This window comes from Paramisgurnus dabryanus, chromosome 3, assembly GCF_030506205.2.
Source record: "Paramisgurnus dabryanus chromosome 3, PD_genome_1.1, whole genome shotgun sequence".
Taxonomy (NCBI): domain Eukaryota; kingdom Metazoa; phylum Chordata; class Actinopteri; order Cypriniformes; family Cobitidae; genus Paramisgurnus; species Paramisgurnus dabryanus.
This window is the reverse complement of record NC_133339.1, coordinates 14,869,572-14,887,236: the sequence shown is the minus strand read 5'-3', so window position 1 is coordinate 14,887,236 and position 17,665 is coordinate 14,869,572. Positions and strand designations below refer to the sequence as shown.

Below are 17,665 nucleotides of genomic sequence, written 5' to 3'. Positions count from 1 at the left end.
TGCGCGCATTGCGCATGCTCGGTGACCTAGCCGCCTCATCCTGTATTTGCTGCTATGAAAATGTCCGCCGTAGATGCTGCTGAGATTTCACAGAGTGAAACAAAAACTACTTTTACACTCAAATAAACTTAAGTGATTCCACTCGAATGCTTGGAGTAAATATCAAACACGATTTACGACGGACTTTATTTTCGTGCTGGCATTTACCTCTTTGCTAAAAACTGCACTCGTGCACTTTAGCTTAAGCTAACAGTCAGCAGCTCGCGCGTGGACGCGCGTGTGTTCTCGAGCGGAACCGAAGAGTCCAATGGCCGACCCGAGAAAAGTCCCGTTCGTCACTCTCGCCTCGTTCAGCACGACATCAGCGCCCGAGTCCAAGAAACGCCGACGAGAGGATGAGGAGAATGAGCCGAACCACGCCGGTACCTGTACTACTGGTGTTGGGCCGTTCGGTACCGGGAAAACAACAACGGATCCCGGTGAAACCAAACCCACAACGCGTCTGAACCTGGATCTATCCGAATCTAACGAGCAAAAATCGGCAGAATTCAACTTCACCGAGCTCATCCAAGCCAGCCTGCAGGTGCGGTCACGCCACGCGTGTAACAGTTCATAAGCTGAGGTGCTAAGGTTCGAGTCCTGGTTTCAGTGGTATCGCTTAACCTGCAAGAATACTCTGAAAGAAACTTTAAAAACAGTAGTAACCAAGTGTCAAGTTTTTATGCGTCACGTGTCCATGTATATTTGACGTGACAGATCTAAACAAAACAAACATGACACAATACACTGTAAAAAGATTCCGTAGAATTTACAGTATTACTGGCAGCTGGATGCCAGTAACTTACTGTAGATTTAAATTTATGTTAATTACCTGCAACAGTTTGTTCAAAGTTAAATGAAAATTAAAAATCAGCAAGTCTGTATCTTTACAGAATAAAACTAAAATAACAGCCTCAAGCTAAGCATTCTGGGAAATAAAATCTAAAGGAAAAACCCAGAGAAAGGTTAATGAGGATTTTTGGTTCCCAGAATGCTTTGCATGAGGCTGTTATTTTATATTTTTATTCCGTAAGACAAAGACTTGTTAATGTTTAATGTTCATTTAACTTTAAACAAACTGTTGTCAGTAAATAACATACATTTAAATTTACAGTAAGTTACTGGCATCCAGCTGCCAGTAATACTGTAATTTCTACGGAATCTTTTTACAGTGTAGATTAAACGTCAATGCTCGTGTGTGTAAGGCAGCTGTGCGATGTATTAAAAGTCCCAGAAACATTATTCAGCCATAAAGACTCGTGTACAAAGTGAATCAATGATCTGTAATATTTAAAATGTGGTTTAAGACCCCAACTAAAAAATCCAGCTAAGACCAGCATAAGTTGATGAGCTGGTTTTAGCTGGTTTCCCAGCTTGGTTTTAGCTGGTATTGCTGGTGTAGCAAGCTTGTCTAGTTGTGTTTTTCTGGTCACTTTTTTAAGCTGGACTTTTTAGGCTGGAAGACCAGCTGACACACCAGCTTTTAAGTTTTAAAGGGGTCATAATATTAGATTTTTTTTTAAAGATGTAAAATAAGTCTTTGGTGTCCTCATAGTGGGTATGTTAGCTCAAAATACTTGTATTATTTATTTTTTATTATTATTTACTAATTTATCATTATGTAACAATTACCACATTTTTAAGTGTGCCGCTTTGGGGTGCATCTGTTAAAATGCAAATGAGCTAATTCAAACACTGATCGCCATAATGGTGGTTTGTTGAACTTAAAAACTCAATTGTGCTGTCAATATTCTCTCCCTCTCATTCTCTATATTTCTCTTTCTGCACTAAATAGCAGTGCCATCATGGTTTGGATAGTGCAGAGTACGGTGGTATTATTGTAATAGGCAAAATCTGAATGACCCAATTTTTCACATGCTTGCAGAGAAAAAACTAAGTTACTGGGTTGATCTTTTTCACATTTTCTAGGTTAATAGAAGTACTAGTAACCCAATTTAGCACTTAAACATGGAAAAAGTCTGATTTACATACTATGACCCCTTTAAGGCTGCATAACTGTTAATCACAACCAATCGTTTGCAGAATAAAAGTTTTTGTCTACATTGTAAACTATATATAAATTATATATAAATATAGAAATGTACACACACATAAATATTTCTTAAATATATATATATATATATTAGGGATGTAACGGTATTATAAATTTCGTGGTATTGCGGTAGAAGATTTTCCCGGTACCACCGTGGTCACATGATCGGTAAAACGTAAGGTCTTCCGGGCAACACGTGTAGTTTTTTTCCGGTCAAGTAAAGCGAGTGGAGGGACGCGGGAACTACAATTCCCATAATCCCATGCGTGCTACTCTGACGCCTCTCTACAAGTGGAGCGGCAATGGCGGAAGCAAAAGAAACACGGATTTTAAATCTGATGTGTCGAAAAAGTTCGCGTTCGCTGTGACAAGAAACGAGGAAGGACAAAATGTGATGGACATTCAAAAAATGAGTGAGTAAATCCGTGAATGAGCAGAGTGTGTATGCCGTTTCTCAATTAGAAGGTTGCATCCTCCTTAGGTCGCATATGCAGGCTGCATCCGTCATTAAACGCCTAGTGTATTTAAGTTAACTGAGTATTACATTCGCAAGTCATAAGCGTGTTACAATGATATACGATTAAATAAGAATAATAGTCAACTTGAAAAATGTTAATATTTTGAAATAAGACGGTCTTCGTTACGTATGCACATGGGCGTCGGAACCATTATACGTGGGTGGGACAGGACCCACCCACTTTTTAAGACCAATGATAATGGACCCACCCACTTTTTCTCTAATTTGGCGCATTTGTCTGTTCACTTATCAAAGCGCTGTTAGTCCAAATCCATTCCACTAGAGCAGGGATCCCTAACCTTTGCTTTTTTTTACACCGCGGACCCGTTTCAGCTTTACATAATTCGCGGGGGTGAGTGGACGCTGAGTTGCTGTTCGAACATAGTGCTGAAAAACCTCCTTTGCCAAATGTTTTAAACAGAAGTAAATGTCAAACAACCATGCATTAGGAAAATTAATAACTGCTTTATTTATAGTATATTTTCTATAGACGTGTAAAACCATATTATAGCGGATTATTTTACTTTCATTGTTTCATGAGTTTGCCTGCCCATTTAGTCTTAATAATTAACGGTAAACGAACTTAGCTTGGTGTTCTTAAAGGCAGCTCGAACCTTAGGTCGGACTCGAGCCCCAAGTTCAAGACACAGAAGAAAAAAAGAGGAGATGATGAGGAGAGATGCCAGAAGAATTGAGTCTGTCGCGGAGGCACAGACACTCCCGTTTTGCTTTTAATGATAATTTACACAGCACTAAATGTGGTTCCTTTCAAACGTTAAAAGTGTAGGCTAATCGTTAAAATATTATTACTGCTGTAAAATAGTTTATTTTTATTATGGTCCCACGATTGCTGGATAATTTTCAAGTTTTTTTTTTTTACAGAAGCCTGCAATTACTTTTCATTTGCGACATGAACGTCCTCACGTCCTCACGTTAATCGATTGTGTTTTAGAAGTACACATGCTCAAACTCTTATGACAGCATTGTTTCCCGACGAATACCATAAAATAAAGTGATCTCATTTCCAGAATCTCACATTTATATTTCTCTAAGAGAGAGAGAAAGAGAAATTGGGTATAACAAATAAAAAAGGTATACAAAAGTTGTATCAGTTTACCTTCATTCGTTTTTCTTACCTTTTATTTCCTCAAAATAAAAAATAAATATTGTAGCCTACTGTCAGCAGAGTAGAGAAAAAAAATGACACAGAGAAAGATAAATGAAACATGACATCTGTCATTATTTGCAAAATATTTAAAGGGCTATTACCAGAATTTCGACCGTAATAGACTACTGTCTTTAATTTAATAAACGCAAATGTTCAGGCTAATTAAAAGGAAACATGAAAATGTCATCTATTGCAGTAAATGTATTTTTCGGAGGGGGGGGGGGGTTATGTGGAGACCCACCCACTTTTCTTTTGCTTCCGACGCCCATGCGTATGCAGCCTACAAATGCGACCCATAGAGGCTGCAGACTTCCGATTGGGAAACGCGCCCCTGTATTAAGTGAGCTGACCTCAGCTCTAAGTCCAGCTACAATAAGTAAGCAATTTTCATTTTTTTACTGGGTTGTTTTTGTTTTCAGGAATTGACCCATCTTAAAACCCATCATCTTTTCTTGATTCTACAATCACAACCGTTGCTTTCATAGGAGTACCAAGCATTAGCATTAATTTTAATAATAATTAAAACTAGGTCAATTGAGGGAGTCACTCAATTCTTAAAACCTGACTGATTGGGAGTTGTTTAAAGTCGACAAACTAAAATGAAACTTAATTTTTTTGTCCTTTTTATGAAAATTGTAAACACTTCACTACACTTTGTACATTGTAATGTTCAGTCTTGTTTAATAAACACTTATGGGAGTTTTTCCAAGTCTTCATTTGTTTTTTTTTTCTTCCTGCAAATGTTTCAATAATTACCGTACCGTGGGCATCATACCGAAATACTACCGTACCGTGAATTTTTGATACCGTTACATCCCTAATATATATATATATATATATATATATATATATATATATATATATATATATATATATATATATATATATATATATATATATATATATATATATATATATATATACACATGCATGTGTGTGTAATAAATATTTACGTGTGTGTACACATTTCTATATAATTTATAAAAGTACCTGATATATAAAATTTTCCTTAAAATTTGAGTTGCTTTTGTGTTTATTTAAATATATAGATGATAATTATACAAAACACACACACACACATATGATGTAAACAAAAACTTCTATTTCGGCAAACTATTAGTTGCAATTAATTGTTATCCTGCCCTTTTTCATTTGCATAGCCATATAACAGACATCAGTCAAATTTTAGGTATGTCACCCATCCCTGTAGCCCATTAGTCCTTTTATGCACTATATGAACTTCGGTTGACATAAGTCAACTAAAACACAACCTTTTTTTTTTACATCTGGTGCTGTAATTGAATCTGTGCGTGTTTGGTTTTGTCTGACGTGTTTCATTTAGGTGAGAAAAGTTCCTCAAGGACTCACGCCTGCTTTGGACCCAAATGACCCATTTGCAGATGAAGATAAAGAGAGACGAGAAGTCGAAGCGCTAGCTAGGAAGTTTGAGAGCAAATATGTAAGAGATTACACAAATGCATGCTGAATGTTCCTTAAATCTGGTCATCTCTAGGGTGTTTTATTGGTGAAGCTCATGTTGAGGTGCGTTTGCTTGTTTGTTCTTAGGGAAACAACGAGAAAAAGAAGAAACGGAGAGACAGGATGCAGGATCTCATTGACATCGGTTATGGTTATGATGAAACCGATCCATTCATAGACAACTCGGAGGCTGTGAGTTTGAGGGAAAATTTATTTATCATTTAAAAAATTCACTGTTGATTCTCCTTGTTGTTTGTAAGTGGTCAGATGTAAGAGGTGTATTCATATCTTTTCAGTATGATGAGCTTGTTCCTGCGTCTCTGACCACTAAACTGGGTGGATTCTACATCAACACCGGCACGCTACAGTTCAGAGCCGCGTCTGAATCAGAGGGAGAAGATGGAGGAAAAAACGTGCACCGTATCAAGGTGATATTCGTATGAGAGAGCCTGTACATGTGTAAATGAGTGATGATCTGAGGTCAGTCTCTTTTTTTTATATGCCCAATATTATGCACAATATAACAATTTGTAATATAAGCTCAATCGACATCTCATAGTGAAATGCGCCAATTAAACGTGCACTACTGGTCTGGAGCAGAGTTTTAATGCAGGGCTTTGACAAGAAAGAGACAAAGAGCCGCAGCAGTAAAAGTATGAGGAAGACGGACTTACCTGTGAAGTAATATAAAAAATTGAGGATGCAAGCACTGTGATGTATTGCGATATTGAATCTTTGACACAATATTCGTAACCGAATCGAACCGTGAGACTAGCGACGATTCACACCCCCAATCTTTAACTATATTAGCGCTACAAAGGGTTAACAAACACATTTAGAAAATCTTTTGGGTAAAATTAACCAGTCAGTCAGTGGCCATGGGCGGGGCGTCATCACTGTGATGTCACATTAACTAGAGAATCAAAACGGCATAAATAAAGAAGAAAAGGGTGGATTTTTTTATTTATTGTATTTTGCATTATATATGCCCATTAATGGCTGGTTTGATGATTATATGATCGGTTTTCTGATATCTGAGTGTAAAAGTAATAGAAGTTATGGTCCTGACACTGATTTACAGAAAGACGGAGAGGAACGAGAGATAAAACGAAGGAAAAAGAAGCAGGATGGAGGTCTGGAGGAGAAGAAACCCAGAAAGTTCAAAGTACCTAAGCCAGGGTGAGTTTAAGCTCGTGTCACATTGCTGACATACTTCTAGTTAATCTGTATTTGTGCGCAACATAATAAAGAGTTTTTATTTCTTCTGATAGAGTGTCTGCTCTGAACCGACCGGAGAAGAAGAAGAGGAAGAAGCTGATGAAGGATTCTCTGTCTCTAGCCGCCATGCTCCGTCGCTTCACACGGGAGAAAGAGGAGATTAGGAAGAAGAGCTCGGTTGGTGTCGTAAAGGTTGCACGGGCTCAGACCAACACCACCATCAGCACGGGCGCCGATCTTTCTGTGGCTGACCTGACCTCTGACCCTGCTGTGATGTCGCTGCTGGGCGGGGCCACAGAGAATGACATGATCCAGGAGTTAATGAGCGATCTGGACTTTGGGCTCCTGGATTCGCCTCAACCATCTAGTCCTGGACAGAGCGAGAACGGTGCACAGAAAACTGTAGCGGTGGCGAGAGTACAAAAGACGGGTCTGATGACCCCACCTCCTCTCCCTAATGGTCTTCCTCCTCCTCTTCTCAAACGTATTGAAGATCTGCGGGCGGTGAGTATATGTTATACGGTCAATGTTTTGAATAACATGTTTTTGGACGTCCTCATTCATGCCATGTCAAGTCTTGTAAAGTTAAGACCAACCGGTTACCAGTTAGCCAATTACGATTCCAGTTGCGGGTCGATTAGTGCATCTCTAGTAAAGTTGTCTTAATATAACCATTGGTTGTGATAGACCAGAAAAATTAAAATTCTGCTGAAGCTAAGTAAAATGTGAAGCAAGTGCTATAATGAGTGTTCACAGTAAAGTGTAAACAATAGATTGGCTTTAAATTTTATGTGATTGTGTGTTGTGATGGTTTTTATTTGTTCTGTCAGGCGTCTCGTCAGTTTGACGTTGAAGGCAGAAAGAAGTTCTTCACGCTAGACATGAACAACATACTGCTGGAGTGAGTGTTTGTTTCTCCCTCACTTTCATTCTCTGATATACAGCCAGTGTCTCTCACCCTCATATACTCTCTCTCTTTCTGTTTTTATGTGTAGTATTGAGTTGCAAGTGCAGGAACAGCCTGCAACGGTGCGTTCGACAGTCTACTCTCATCTGGAAGCGTTTGTTCCCTGTAATAAAGAAGCTCTGCTCAAACGTTTGAAGAAGTTGAGTCTGAATATTCAGGACGACAGACTGCGGACGCCGCTGCTCAACCTCAAACTGGCCGTGTGCACCGCCATGCCGGAGCAGATTGCACGCTACAACATGGACTGCATGGCCAAAGTTGCCAAGTAAGACCTAGAGCTTTTTTAATAGTTAAACTGAGGTTTAGTTTAAAATGTCAACTGATATCTACAGGTCTCCTTACTTGTGTTTGTGTTGTCAATGTACAAAACATCATGTGTACCAGTGGCAGAATCAAGTACAAAACACTGTCGGAAAATCAGCTTTTATAAGAATCGCAACTCGACAAACAAATAAGAGTCTAGACCAAGATATGCAAGAGAGAAATGCTGAGATGTGTTTAAAATTGTGTTTGTGTGTCTGCAGGCAACAATCTGAAGACGTTGAGAAAAACGGCTCAGAGGATGAGGATGAAGAGAAGCCAGGAAGAAGAGTGATGGGACCCAGGAAAAAATTTGTGTGGGACGACAAACTCAGGTAAAACTCAGACAAGTGATTTAACACAAATACAGTGAAGTGTTGTTTGAAGCTTGATAGGAGTTAAATGTGTGTTTGTGTGTAGGACTCTGCTGTGTAACCTGGTGCGGGTAAAGTTGGGCTGTTATGAACTGGAGGGGCAGAGTTCAATCTCACCCGAAGATTATCTGAAGGGCTTTATGGAGACGGAGGTCAAACCGCTCTGGCCTAAAGGATGGATGCAGGCCAGGTGTGTATCACTCGCACGCATTCAGAGATGCAGGCTCTGATTTCTGTATTTGGTTTTGTGTTGGCCTCGGTTTAGCTGTTTTTGATATGAGTGTGTACTGTCAGAAAAACCATAAGAAATGAGTGCCTAAATACACCACTAGCTATTATATTAAAGGTCCAGCTCTCAATCTGAGATATGCAACCTTGAATGAGCATTTACTAGTGTTGTCACCTAAGATTACCACAGGGTTTCCCGCAGCACTTTGCAGTTCGGTCGGCCCGCCTAAGCTGGGAAACCGTACCGCCTTAACTAGGTTGTGCAAATAAAAAAATGTGCTTTACACCGCGAGCGGGCACACGTGCCACACGGCCGAAATGGTCCATCATGTCTTGAGGATAGGCAGTTGATAAAACGCGTTTCCGTGAGAATTGTAAGTGGACTTATGTTTTGGGTTTATTTAACCCTGTTATTGTATTAGTCTATAGTTCTTGCAAATTTAAAGTAAGTTAGCTGGTGATTTTGTTGTTTGAGCAACCTGCTAGCTAGGTTTCATGTTAGTGTTGATTAGATATAATTGTTGAGCGCTCTTGCTCACGTTATTTATGTGCATTATAGTAGTTATACTCCTTTCAGATAATGTAATTAATAGTGGGAAATAATCAGTTTTTACAATTTTTGCGCTATCTATCATCGTTCGCCAGACGTTCTACAACATCTGCTTTAGTTTGTGTTTATTAACCCTTTAGTTTCACTTCATCACACAGCTATTCCCGTTAGAGGTATCTGTTAAAAACATTAAGTTCATTAATAACCTAGTCTGTGTTCATTTTCTGTCATAGTTTCTTCAAAATTAAGTTTTATTTGAGTATTTTTAATAAAAATATTTTCATCATGACGCGTACGCCCCTCCCCTTTGATTGCTACACTCACCGGCCCAACCCTACCAACTTAAACACATTTTCTGCAGGAAACCCTGTTACCATATTACCCAACTGCAGAAATTTAGGTAAAAGTTATTTAGGGAGAAATTCAATCAATCTATTTTATTTATGTAACGCAATTCATACAGAAAGGTAATTCAGGTCTTTTCGTAAAAATGTTGACCTCCGATATCTGAATATAATATCTTACTGACACTCTCTCTCTTTCTCTTTTAAGGATGTTGATTAAAGAGAGTCGTATGGCTCACGAATATCTCACGGGCAACATGTGAGTTTCTCCTTTTTGCTTCTTAAGAGCATGATGTATATTTAGTGTGAGCTCATTAAGTTTTTCTTTTATCTGAATCCTCAGTGTGAAGAAACGGATATTACCTCCTGCCAAAGTGAAACCTAAACCTCAGGACACCAGTGGTGTGCTCCAGCGATCAGCCATCTCTGTGGAAGCCACGCCTCCTTCTTCGGTATCTGCCCCTGTGGTCCAGCGACCCCTGTCCCCGCCTGAGCCCATCTGTCTGTCTGATTCTCTGGACGAGGATTTGACCCCTCCATCGCTGGACTCCATATCACACGCTCTGGCATTGCTTAGCAATGCCGCTAAAGGTCTGGTTCAGTCCGACAGCCCGCCGTCCTCTGGCGGACCCAAACCGAACCCTTCGGCGTCACAGCACGCGTCTCCTCATCTGCCCAAAAAGAGCTCCACCTCCCCGCCCCATCCGAACATCATCGCTTCTCCGTCCGTCCGTGCTGATGCCGTTAAAGGTGTGAGCGTTTTATCACAGACACAAAGACATTCAGTCATTCCTGCTCAGCGACCACCCGTGACCACGAGCAGTAAGGTTGGTGTGCCAGGTGCGCCTACTCCTCCAAAACCACGCCCACCTCCGACAGCATCGCCTCTTCATGCCCCCCAAAAGATTATGGGTGGAAAAACGGTGGTTAGCATGCCCACAGTTCTCATCAAAACCAGCAATAATACCAGCGTCAGTCGTGTGAGCAGTGCGGATACTGTTAGCCCGACGCCACGGACGCTTCCGACCACTTCATCGCCTTCGCACATAAACGTTAAAACCGTGCAGCCGTTTCACCTGACCTCGACGTCGCAAGCCAAAAACCTGCCGTCACCCTCTCAGCCCAAACCCACACAGCACCAACCTGGGTTCATCACACCCATGCAGGCCACCATCACAAAATCACCCCACAACTCCAACATCATAAAGCTCACACCTACCCCATCTCCTACCACCAGACCACTCACCTTACCCAGTATGCACCAGCACACGTCTAAGAGCCCAGGTTTTCGGGCGGGGTTTCCTGGCGTTGCTTATAGCTCCCCTGTGGGGCAGAAGAACACATCTCAGGGCAACAACATCTCCAGCCTCACCACGACAACCTCATCTGTTACTAAGCAATCGGTGACCAGTGCGTCGCCAGTGGCAGGGACAGCCAATCACAGTCAGCGGCACAGACAAGTGGGTGGTGCTAATCAGGGGGTGAAGACAATCACATCGGTTTCCACCGCGGCAGCTTCGCAACTCTCACAGGTTTGCATTAGTTAATATTTAAACGTTGTCCAGTCTGACTGTGTATTCATACCAGACTCAAAAGAAGCGAATAAATTGTGCTATTTTTGCGTAATTGGACGCTTTAACATTTTACGTTAACTTGCTTCATTTGCATGTAACATTTTCACAAGAGTAATACATATTGATAGTGCAAATTGTGCATAATGTCGTACAGCTCCGGGTGTCCACATACAGTGATGATGATTTTGTCCTCCATTGTTGTTTCATATTTCTGCGTCCACTCGCTACATCGTAATCACTGCACGATTAGAGCAAGCTTCTGATTGGTTAACGCATCGGGAATATCGTGAATATGTGTGAATCATGCGTGACTCACGTTAAGTGCCGAATCTCTCAGTTCGCCTCATTCGCGCAAATCACGACGTCGAATGTCTATCGCAGTTTTGAATTTGCTTAACATGTAAATAACTTGCGCTTAATGCTTTATTTGCGACTGGTATATACCATAAGGCCAGTTCACATCAATAGTGATGACAAAGGTTGCTAATGATTTTGGTAAACAAAATGATTCAGTCAAGATATTTTTTTATGCAATACACAATGCAATGCTGCTTGACTCAAAGCTATAAAGTGCCATATTTCTTGCTATATTAAATGTTTTTATTATTTTAACCATGTATGCTTGTTGTATTGAGTGTTTTGCAGGGTTCCCACGGGTCCTTGAAATCATATGTATTTTTTCCAGAAAACTATTTGCATAAAATAGATTCAAGCACTTTCAATGACCTGTATCTATGTATGTATATTTTCAAAAACTTAAAAAAAATCCCCATATTCACAAACTTTTAATTATTCCCTGTGTAGTGTAGGATAATTTCATAAAAATTGTAGACTTTTTAAGCACACGTGCTAAACTGTTCACTTTAAATGCTTATATCTTCTGTATGTGACTGTTGATTCATACCAAAATGCTTTTTTGCATAGTTGTGTTTGACACATGAAAACGTCTCGGGTTACGTATGTAACTGTTGTTCCCTGAGAAGGGAATGAGACGCTGCGTCTCCCTGGCCATACTTCCTGCGTCCCTGTAACGCCGTCTTTGGCAATATTTCAGATAGCGATATACTTCCTGGCTCCCGCGTCACCCTGTCTTTGTTGTTAAGCCTCACCATTGGTTGAATTTGATATTCACATTCAGACACACTTACCATTGGAGGCGTCCCAAAGTGTCACCGCAGTGACGCAGCGCAAGTTCCCTCAGAAGGGAACTGTAACAATGTATCTTAAAAGGTAACATGATGTAACCTTGATCTCACTTGAAATGTGTCCCCACATTTAGTCTTTGAATTTGAGGGTATTGAACCTGGAAAGTCTTTGAAAGGTCCTTGAACTTTAGAAGAAAGATAACTAAGGTGTGGGAACCCTGGTTTTGATGATGAATGTCTTTTGTCAATCTGCAGGTGTCATCCTCCAGTGCTCTGTTGGGTTCAGCCACTCAGTCTTTGCCTTTGGGTTTTGGGATGTTAGGAGGTTTGGTTCCAGTCTCTCTCCCATTCCAGTTTCCAAGCCTGCTGAATCTTCCTTCATCTGTGATGTCGACTGCAGCCACCAGCGGCTCAACAAACCCCAGCAGCTCAGGTTTTACCCTGCCTCAGAGTGAGTCGCATATTAAAATATATGGGTTGATTGTCGGAGTGAAACTTCCATTTGGCATTTATAAAATAAAAAAAGTTAAATTGTTTAATTTAATTAATTTCATTAATTTCAGTTGGCTCATGTAATTCAGTTTGTGCAGTTCAAATACTAACACTTTATTTTCATAATTTAGTCTTACCTTAAAAAATAAAAACCCCTGGCTTCTACATTTAAACTATAGGAAAGACAATATGCATCACCAGTTTTATAGTCACTACTGCAGACTTTTCAACACTGGTTAATGTGTACCGCCTTGGCCGGTAAAAATTTTTTCATATCTGTTCATAAAATTGGCCAAACGATAAACGGGCGAGCTCTAGTTTTATAGTTAATTAGCTGATAAAAATCCTCAAAGCAATTCCAATAAAATTATTCTGCATCATTGTTGTGATATGGACCCTGCTATTATCCTAAATTCAAATGTTTTTTTTACTTTATAGTTATTGGTATCATTGGTGTGAACACGCGTTTCATCTGCTTAAAATGCCCAAACCTTTATATCACTTCTAGTCATGTAACACATTCATGCCATGAGCATTGTTGGGCTGAGTTTACACCAACCGCGTTTCAGGCGTCAAAATCACGTCTACCGCGCGTGGTTTGCCGCTTGAACAATTTGGATGCAAAAGCAAGCATTTGACGCGTGTCAGAGGCAAACTCTGCTTGTGGGAGGGGCAAGTGCTATGCGGTTGTCTGTTTGCAAGATGACTGATGTTGATTGTGCATTTATCAAGGGAGTTACCAGTTTGTATTTGGTAACCTTACTGTGGGGGAAAATAAACGGCGCGGGTCGATAAACTTCACGTGACTCAAAAGTGAAATGTGTATTATTACCAGGTTGCCCAAAGTCCTTACTGACACTCTTCCAAGCGAGGTCCTTTTTATTTCTGTCTCCTCTATAGAAATAAGAACTTATGTCGTATAGCTCCGAGTGACTGCTTATGGACAATATCAAGCGTTGGTTGAGTGAGTGACTCCGGGCGGGGCTGCCACCACAGCAGCAGGCAGGCTCCTGATTGGTTAATGCTTCCCGCGAGCACCGCTCAATTTGCGCCTTTCACGCGAGCTTCACGCGCGAATCAGGCGGAAACGCGTCTTCCGCGCCGCGTGACCTCCTGACGTGCGGCAACGCGTCTTCACATTGACTTAACATTGAAATCACTCGCGCTTCACGTCTCTACCGCGGATGGTGTAAATGCAGCATTAGACTTAAGGGGTCATCTGAGGTTGGAGGAGCTGAGGGTTGGTGTTGTATGTAGATGTGTTTTGTGTGTTTGTGTTGCGTGTTTGCTCCCAGCAAGTGCAAAACATTTTATTTACCATGTAGAAACTAACTAGAATAGGGTTAAGTAATAAAGAAGAGTGGCTTTTTTTAAGCATTTTTACTACAAAACAACACCGAACAGCTTTTTTAATAGTTGAATCTTTTAAATAGAGTGTAATGTTTGTAGATGTCTTTTTAGCTGGGATCTTCTGCTTGTTACTGCTGTGTAGGGGTGCAACGGATCACAAAACTCACGGTTCGGATCACATTACGGATTTTGAGGCACGGATCGGATCATTTTTCGGATCAGCAAAAAAAAAGTATGGGAAAATTCTAATAACAAATCAAGAAATTACAAACATTTATAAAAAGAACAAGGTTGCACATTAAGTAAGGTCTAAAATCATTAGTTACAGAAATCAAATGAATAATAACACTGCATTTATTGTATTAATTAAATGTAATTATTATTTTTTTAAAGCTTCAGCAGTGATTTTCTCTTTGTCTTGGGTTCTTTGATTAACATTAATGACACAGACTTAAGTAGGTCAATTGAGCTTACTGTCTCTTTAAGACCAAATATGCACAGACTGCATCTCTCCGTTTGTGCACTACCGAGTCCCCTTGAACGAGCGCACAGACACAGACAGAGGGCGAATTACAGACGGCGCAGCATTACAGTCGTCCCACATAAAAACGTTACGTTGTTTTTCATTGCTCTATTAGCCAAATGTATTTTAATACACTACAGTATGAGAGAGAGTAGCGCAACTCTCTGAAATTTAAACATCAAGAGTTCTGATCTTTGAAGGATGATTACGTCTGACTCGAGCTGGACCGGACGCATTTAACCGCACGCGTGATACTGATCACTTTAGCGCCGTTTTGCAGTTAAACTGTTTAAAATCACTTGAATGTTAACATTTGCAAACCTTTATAATACTTACAAATGATAAACTTTCCCTATTTAAATTTGCGTATTAATCCGCGAGTCACATGCGAGCCGAACCGTGGGTCGTGATCCGTACGGATCACGGATCAACTGCGATCCGTTGCACCACTACTGCTGTGGTGTTTTTGCTCTTCATTAGGTTCTTTTTGTTGCTCATATTCTGCTCTTCATGCCTTTCATGTTTTTCTTTCTCATGAATCTGTCCACTGTTGTCAACCCTTTAGTAACACCTTCATTTTGCATAGTTTATTTAGATTTACTTTCCGTTTCGAAATCTGAGATATCGATTTATGTGTTTTCACTGGCTGTGTTTACATGCACAAAATTTTGTCAATCACAGAATTTAATCCGGTTACAAGTTACGACACCACACACGCTTGCAACACCTGCTGGTCAAAATAGTGTAAAAGCAGACATGTCCAAACATTTCACACTTTTTTAACAAAATAATAGCAAGATTTTAATAATGTTTCAAAAATTATTTAACTTAATTAAGACACAAGTAAAAGTACCGAGCCCCTAAGGTGACATTGGAGTAAAAAAATGTAAAGTTTAGTTTCATGTGCTCACATGAAAGCTTCATGTGCAGAATTATTATTTTTTGTTTAGTTTCACGTGCGCACGTGATAGTTTCACAAAAAAAAATTCTGCACATGAAAGTTTCACGTGAACTAAACTTTATTTAATGTTTTCTCCATGTCCCCTTAGGGGCTTCGTATAAAAGTGTTTTATGTGTTTTTAGTTTTATTTAGGCCAAACAAATTATTAAAAAACTACCTTTTTAATTATGCACATTTTTGTCATTAAATCTGTTTATAAACAAAAAGTATACAAAATGGTAGTGTTATTAGTGAGAAGTATGAATGTTTTATGAACTTGCATAATAAAACTGACCCGAGTTCACCTAACCATTAGACACTGTCCATGTGATCAACTCCCCCTAGTGGTGAGCCATCGGATTTTCGAAACGTTTCGAGAAAGTTATGACGTAATGAAGCCTCGTTTCCCAAAATCGCGTGACTTAGCCTGTTTGAAACACACTCCGAACAACTGATTTGTAACAAAAGATTCGTAAAGGTTTCGAAGCCTCATGAAGCACTGCTTTGATAGCGACCATCACTAACGACAGCACAGTTTACATGTACCCTAAACATTGCAATCAAAAATGTTTGTTTACATGTACATTCTAAATAATCTAAAACAAATGTTTGCGCAAGTGCACAACCAGGTTTGCTAAATTCACGTATCAAAACCAGCCCAATGGACATTCAACACTAGCCCAAAAGGATCCCAATGACTATTCACAGCGGAAATACCAATAACTAATGAACGAAATTCTTTCAAACCAAATCTGAAGTCTGCAAAAAAGCGGGGATTTTGCAACGCCACCCAGCGCAAAGCATTTCTCGTCGAGTTCACACTTTATCTCTGGATAAATGTACAAAGTCAAAGTTGAGTTGGAGAAAGTTTTCTACATTTTCAAAAAACACTTTTCAAAAGGCACAATGCTATTTTATTGCTTTATGTAATGTTCTTAAAGACATGAATGCTGCAGAATGTACAGCGCGTGACCCCATTACCTTAATAATGTGTGTTGCCATTGCCTTGCTATTGCCTGTTTCTATGATGAGAATCATGTGATGAGTAAATAAGAGGTAAATTTAACACATGAACTTAAGCACAATTCTTCTGCGCCTTTGCACAAGGTATATTTGCATCCGATTGAGAAAATACTATGAATCACATGTTTACATGCATACTTTTTTCCTGATGAGTTGGATCACAGATGGGACTACACCACCCCTTTAATACGATCGAAATGTGCATCTGATCGAGCCATCAATATGATCACAAACAGATTTTTGGTTGCATGTAAATGTACCTATTGAGACAGAATCTTGATGAGATGAGCTTTATAAGACTCAAGGTTCAATCTCAGGTTGTGGTTTTGCTCATTCCTCATCGTCACGCTCTCATTCCACTCTTTTCATTTGTTAAAAATGTTCAATCATCCTCTCTCCATCCTGTCTCATGTGTATATGTGTCTGTCTCTCTGTCCTGTCTCTCCTCAGATTTGTTAAAGGGTCTCATGTCTGGGTCTCAGAGCGCTCTTCCTCCACACTTACAGCTGGCTTTCTCAGGTAAACGCTGACCGGTGTCATCTGCTGGCTGCATGCGTCTGTTTGCTGCTTTCTTCATCATCTCTGAGGATCAATTGCTTCGCTTTTGTAATAATGCTTCTTTCTGTGTGCAGATGTCAATCAAACCCAGGGTGGAGATTTGAAGAAGAAGTCATTATGACATCATGGAGCTCCAGAATGAGATGAACTCTTGACTGTTGGCTGATTCAGGACTGACTCCGCCCACTTATGCATGATCTGCCAGCCATCCAATAAGGCAGAACTGTTTTTTAAGCATCTGAATAATGTTGTTAAAAACCAATAATGTTATTAGATAAATGATGATTTTTCATTTGTACATATGTATTAATGTTTACACAGACAGACCTTAAACACTGTGGATAGGGAGGTGTGTGTGTGTGCGTGTGTGCGTGTGTGTGTGCGCGTGTGTTTGCATGTCTACTAGCTGCAGTATATGTAAATGTTAGTTTTATTTTTATTTTTTTAGGTTTTGATAGATTAAATAAGCAGCGAGTGATTGATTTCCTCCCTCTCTCAGGAGTTGGTCAGTGTCTCTGGTGCTGTTAATGAATTAAATGCCCCTTTAAAATAAAAACAAACTGTAAACCAAATAAAAGGGGAAGCGGGAACTGTAATATACTTGAACTTCAGGATTTGTTTACTTGAGCTTTAGAAAGCGAGCAAAATAAAAATTCAAAAGCCTTAAGTGCCAAATTGTCTTTATTTTGGTTAAGTGACGCAAAAACACGAAAGTCAAAAAGACCCTATAGGAAATGATTTAAGATATTTTTACACTTTGCTCATTCCAAAAGACTGGAAATTCCAACAGCAAACACCCTCATGTGACAGCAGCTCTTTCAAG

At 39.9% G+C, this 17,665-nt stretch overlaps 1 protein-coding gene across 2 annotated transcripts; it reads left to right on the top strand.

Moving 5' to 3' along the window:
* Positions 1-25: 25 nt before the first annotated feature.
* ubn2b (ubinuclein 2b) lies at positions 26-17,505 on the top strand. Of its 2 annotated transcripts, XM_065278345.1 has the most exons (15): positions 26-583; positions 5,120-5,236; positions 5,344-5,448; positions 5,553-5,684; positions 6,338-6,435; positions 6,528-6,978; positions 7,305-7,375; positions 7,470-7,706; positions 7,966-8,076; positions 8,162-8,305; positions 9,446-9,496; positions 9,581-10,769; positions 12,212-12,407; positions 16,735-16,803; positions 16,917-17,505. In XM_065278345.1, the coding sequence occupies exons 1-15, from the start codon at positions 308-310 to the stop codon at positions 16,961-16,963; spliced, it is 3,294 nt and encodes a 1,097-aa protein (XP_065134417.1). In that variant the 5' UTR covers positions 26-307; the 3' UTR covers positions 16,964-17,505. The 2 variants fall into 2 exon arrangements, with proteins under 2 accessions (XP_065134417.1, XP_065134418.1); XM_065278346.1 differs by lacking the exon at positions 16,735-16,803.
* The last annotated feature ends 160 nt before the right edge of the window (positions 17,506-17,665 follow it).

Excerpts from the sequence above, each read along its gene's own strand:
- ubn2b (XM_065278345.1), top strand. The coding sequence starts at position 308 with ATGGCCGACCCGAGAAAAGTCCCGTTCGTCACTCTCGCCTCGTTCAGC. Across the intron at positions 5,685-6,337 it reads AAAACGTGCACCGTATCAAG|AAAGACGGAGAGGAACGAGA; the intron begins GTGATATTCGTA and ends ACTGATTTACAG. Across the intron at positions 7,376-7,469 it reads ATGAACAACATACTGCTGGA|TATTGAGTTGCAAGTGCAGG; the intron begins GTGAGTGTTTGT and ends TTTTATGTGTAG.